This window comes from Salvelinus sp. IW2-2015, linkage group LG15, assembly GCF_002910315.2.
Source record: "Salvelinus sp. IW2-2015 linkage group LG15, ASM291031v2, whole genome shotgun sequence".
Classification (NCBI taxonomy): Eukaryota; Metazoa; Chordata; class Actinopteri; order Salmoniformes; family Salmonidae; genus Salvelinus; species Salvelinus sp. IW2-2015.
In genome coordinates, this window is record NC_036855.1 from 64407939 (window position 1) to 64412854 (window position 4916).

Genomic DNA, 4916 nt, shown 5'->3' on the forward strand with positions numbered 1-4916 from the left:
AGAGGGTCGGACAACTCAAAGGACGCTAAGGAGGTGGGACAAAGGACAGTGGGTGGCAGTGGTGTCTCGTCCTGCGTGCGGGAGCCGCCACCCGGCGGACAGATTGCCCCACGCCAGATCCCTCCTCTTGAGTTGTAAGGGGTTGCGTTCGGAGTCCGCACCTCAGGAGGGGGGTAACTGTAACGTCCTGACCAGAGTTCTTATGTGTTTGCTTGTTTAGTGTTGGTCCAAGGGCGTGAGCTGGGTGTGAATTCTATGTTGTGTGTCTTAGTTTCGTCCTGTTTCTGTGTCAGCCTAAATTATGGTTCTCAATCAGAGACAGCTGTGAATCGTTGTCCCTGATTGGGAATAAAATATATAGGAGGCTTGTTTGGTTGTTGGGATTTTGTGGGTGTTTGTTTCTGTCTCTGTGGTTTGTTCTGCACCAGATTAAGGACTGTCCGTTTTTCACGGGTTTGTTTATTTTGTTTTTTGTTCTTGTTAGTGGTTCACAGTTGTTCGTTCGTTAAACATGTTGAACACTAGCCGCGCTGCATTTTGGTCTCTCTTTCAACCCCAGGGAAAGATCGCCGTTACAAAGAGGTACGAATACTTTCTGAAGGAACTGTATGTGCTGGACTAATGTGGCCATAATGGCTATAAAAGTAGATGAATAATAACACTGACGTTTTTGACTGGCCGAAATCAATATTGTTTTGATTTCTCAGTAATGTCTCAGAAGAAACAGTACAGTTATCTACCAGGACCCCTTCCTGTTTAAATCCTCTCTCTCACTTAAGGGACTTGACACTGCTGTCTGACCCATGACCAAGGGACTCGAGGGTCCAGAATACAGTTTGGTTGTTCCCTTACCTTGGGGAACTGGTAGGTGACTTCGGGAGAAAAGGAGTTCTTGGTGGGCTTTTTCTTGAGGGACACCACCACAAAGTACTCAAACAGCTCCCTCTCCTGCCACTCAATCAGCTGCAGCTCCAGTGTGCGGTAGCTAGGGGCCCTCCGCAGCATTGACTGCAGCTTCAGCAGCCTCTGGGTGTGGGCTGGGGAGAGAAGAGAGAGGGATATGGACAGTTCAACCTTCAGTACAGGGTTGTATCGACAAAATGCATATCCCAAACACTGTGTACTACACACAACTGACAGCACTCACAGCTAATAATGCACTACAAACCATGCAGTCTGACAAAGAACTTACAGTCCAACATCCACTTCCCAGCTAACAAGACACATTCCCATAACTAATGAAATGTTACCATTGGATTCCCTTTAGGTTGAGAGAGAACATAATGAGAGAATGTTCTCCAAACATTATTGGAACATATTTAGTCAAGCATGATGTTTCCAAAACCATGTTACGATGTAAAAGGAAATAAAACATTCAAGGAACTTCCCCCTGAAAAGTTGCCAGGATGTTCCTGGGATTATTATTTTTTTTAAATCACAAAATGCTTTGAAAACCAAACAAATGGAGGTTAAATGATTGTTATCTCTAACCTGCCAAAAACAGTCTGGGAACCAAAACTTAACCGGATTTAAAACGTTAGCTGGGTTTCAACACACTGATTAAACCTCTATACTCACACATGTTTATCCTCACACAGTCCAACACATAACAACCTAAACACAGATTAGAGAGAAATACAAACCTTATAGTTCACCATAACTGTCATCACAGATGGCTTGTGTTTAAAACAGAGTATGAACAGAATCAGCAACGAGTTCGAACATAGTGCATTTAGTATTTATATGAAAGAATGACAGTTGTATAGTCTATAGCACATCCATGACATCTTCATTTTGCCTTTCAGTTACATTTCTGTGGTCCCTTTGGTCACAAGTCACTTGATCGATGTCTCGCTCCAAACACTGACTTGTCAAAACAGAGACGTGCGCTTGTTGTATCTGCTGTGAGTGGGACAAATCCTCTGTCTGTGCAGAAACAGACAGCTATAGACCAAGTGCACCATTGTTCTCCAGGGACTGAGCTTCAACTGCATACTGTGACCTCTCACCTTTGAACCTGTCATCAGAGTCGCTCTCACTCTCGCTGTTGTCATCTGTAAACGGATCGGAGAGAGAAAGGTTTGTTTAGGGTCAGGGGTCAACTCTACAACTGTATGTTTATGCCATAGAGATGAGATGACTGGGACACTATGTGGGTGGGGGAGACACAAATATTTACTCCCTAATCCAGACAGTGGATGGAGAGAAGGAAGGGAGGAGCCCCTATGTACCTCTCAGAGATGCCGTCTCAATATTAGACAAGGACAGCTTCTTCAGCCTTTTCTTCCCTCTCTTGGTAGAGTAAATGGAGTTGATTCTCTGGACCATCTGTAAACAGTGAGAGGAAAGGGGAAGCTCAGTGTGTGTACAACCTACAGTAGAGGACTATCTGGTCTCTTGTGGTGAAGCTCTTCAAAGTTGGCTCCATTTAGTGCGTGGGAGGAGGCCGAGATCCTCCGAAAATCCTTCTCAGTCCTCTCTCTCTCTGCATGTTCAGAACTATCCCTGGGATATGGCTTGTGTTTAAAACAGAGTATGAACAGAAACAGCAAAGAGTTTCCGTCACAGTGCATTTAGGAATTATTCAAAATAATGACATTTGTATAGTCTATAGCAAATCCATCTTCATTTTGCCTTTCAGGTAGATGCATGGCCCCGTAGATACATGGCTTGCAAGAATATAATAGTCCTTGAGGAGATCCTCATGGAGAGAACAGGTTCATTCCTACAGCCTGGAGTGTTTTATATTGTACCTTGGGGATCCTCCGGTGCCTACGGGAGGCCAGGGTGTCGCTGGCGCTGCTCAGGCTGTCATCCAGCAGGCAGCAGGGGGAGGGAGAGACCCCCAGCTGGGGCGGCAGCAGCAGCATGTCATCATGGCTGTGTCGCTTGGACAGGTGGGACGCACGGTGACTCTTCTTGTCTGTGGGACCAGAGAGGCGCAGGGACTGACTACTGGGCTGAGAGGGCAGCTGTGGAGGGGGAGAGAGAGGACAATACTGAGGCAGTGTCCCAGATGGCAACCTATTCCCTTTATAGTGCACTATTTCTGACCAGGGCCCATAGGATGACGCAATGGACCTTGGTTTMGTCTGGGATTGACTGAGGTTTTTGTCATGACAATAAGTAATCGTACCCAATAATACAATATATTTTCCTCACCGCACAGTGACCTCATTCCCAGTTGAACACAAGGAAATTCTAAATCATCTTTCCTACGACGAGACAGTGCCCATCCATATTAAAGCAGCAGAGCCAAACCTACATTTCCAGGCAGACTGACAGTATTTTACTGGAACTCCACCAGGTTTCAACARATCAAAAGGCTTCTGTAGCGCAAATAATGAGAAATCTAGCTGTGAAARAWGATTARTGGAGGATCCTGTCCAGGTTTCAGAGATCTAACTCRAGTCTGAGGGAGAYTTTTACRGRWGGAAAATACCTCAGTTCTGCTAGCTAGCTGGGTTACCTGAGGAGGTGAGTTGAGTTTCTGGGAGGTCCAGGTCCGGTTGCTTTCRGGTACCAAGCGGTTCTTCCGACCCAAACTCCTCCTCTTCAGGTCCACGTCCTCGTACGGGTTCTCCTTCTCTGTGTGACAACATTAAGAAAACAGATTAAGGTCTAAGATAACAGCAGCAGCTGTTCAGAAGGATCTGTTAAGGTTCAGGGAGAAGGAAGGTATTTGACTAGACAAGACAAAGCCACAGGGGCTTCAGGCCAGAGTCTGTGTGAGATGACGGGGGGCAGGAGAGGGAGTTGGGGGGCAGGAGAGAGGCTCCCAGTGGTGTAGCTCAGATCAAATAAGTCATGCAGGGGCCAGGTTAAAGGTCACTCTCAACTGGCTGCTACAATGCCCAAATGTACTGTCTCTTTAAACAGTTACTGTTGGCCCAGGGCCCCGGGCCCCGGCGGCCCCGCTGGCCCCTGACCGACTGCACTGTGCCGAGACTCCCGGACACTGGGCTGCTAGTGGTGAGTCACGGCCGGAGTATGCAGGCTGTCTGCTGCGGGAGGCGAAGGGGAAGAGAGGAGCGGGACATCCTCCTCCTCTTCCTCCTCCTCTCAGGTATCACTGAACTTCATTCTCACATCCTTTCAATGAGACTGTTGATGTAGAAATGTTCACTCAACATTTCAGAGGTGTTGCCCAAAGAGTTTTGGGTTTTCCCACTGCACACGGACGGCAATCTCACACAGCACTGCTTTCACTGATGTCACTTGGAAAAAGGCCAGCCAGCGTGTATAAAAACTTGTATAACACCCCTGCCCATGTCCATCCAGACGTGCTCTGAGAATAGCATTTCAGCTGGGTCTGAAAAGGTTGTGAGAAAAAGAAGGAACTGCACTAAAAAGGAAAACAGAGCCAGATGGTGTCGAAAGGCATGATGGAAAAGACTTGCAGTGAAAGACGAGAATGAGTCCTACAACAGAGCTAGTGTCTGTTAAAAGAGACTACACTAAATCTACACTTCAGCATCTCAATGATGGAAGAGAATCCTATAAACGGAGGAACACCTTGAAGGCCAACGTTAAACTGTGCTAAATGTAACATCAACTTAGTGCAATTATTCGCGACATGGATATTTATCTGTGATGTCCCAGCTCTAGGGCTGGACTGACTGATGTCTCAGTGCTTTGGACCCCAATCAACTGAAAGCCACAGTAATGACAGCCTGCTGGATGATGAATATGTCTCCATGGCTTCTGAACGCACTGGAAAGGTACTAATCAACTGCTGTGGTTACTCACACACCACACACCACACACACACACACACACACACACACACACACAACACACACACACACACAACACACAACACACAACACACACACCACACACCACACACACACCACACACAACCACACACACCACTCCTGACCTGGCTGCACCACACTGTGACTCGGCATCTGTTG

General features: G+C 46.9%; 1 protein-coding gene across 3 annotated transcripts in view; it reads right to left on the minus strand.

Moving 5' to 3' along the window:
- Positions 1–757: 757 nt before the first annotated feature.
- Positions 758–4916, minus strand: part of LOC111974062 (DENN domain-containing protein 2B) — a 56869-nt gene continuing 52710 nt past the window's right edge. For all 3 annotated transcript variants that reach the window (XM_024001581.3, XM_024001580.2, XM_024001579.2), the window contains exons 5-9: positions 3470–3588; positions 2754–2972; positions 2232–2328; positions 2010–2054; positions 758–1037 (exon numbers count right to left, since the gene is read on the minus strand). In XM_024001581.3, the coding sequence (XP_023857349.1) occupies positions 775–1037; positions 2010–2054; positions 2232–2328; positions 2754–2972; positions 3470–3588 (743 nt within the window). In that variant the 3' untranslated portion in view covers positions 758–774. The remainder of the gene's footprint in view (positions 1038–2009; positions 2055–2231; positions 2329–2753; positions 2973–3469; positions 3589–4916) is intronic.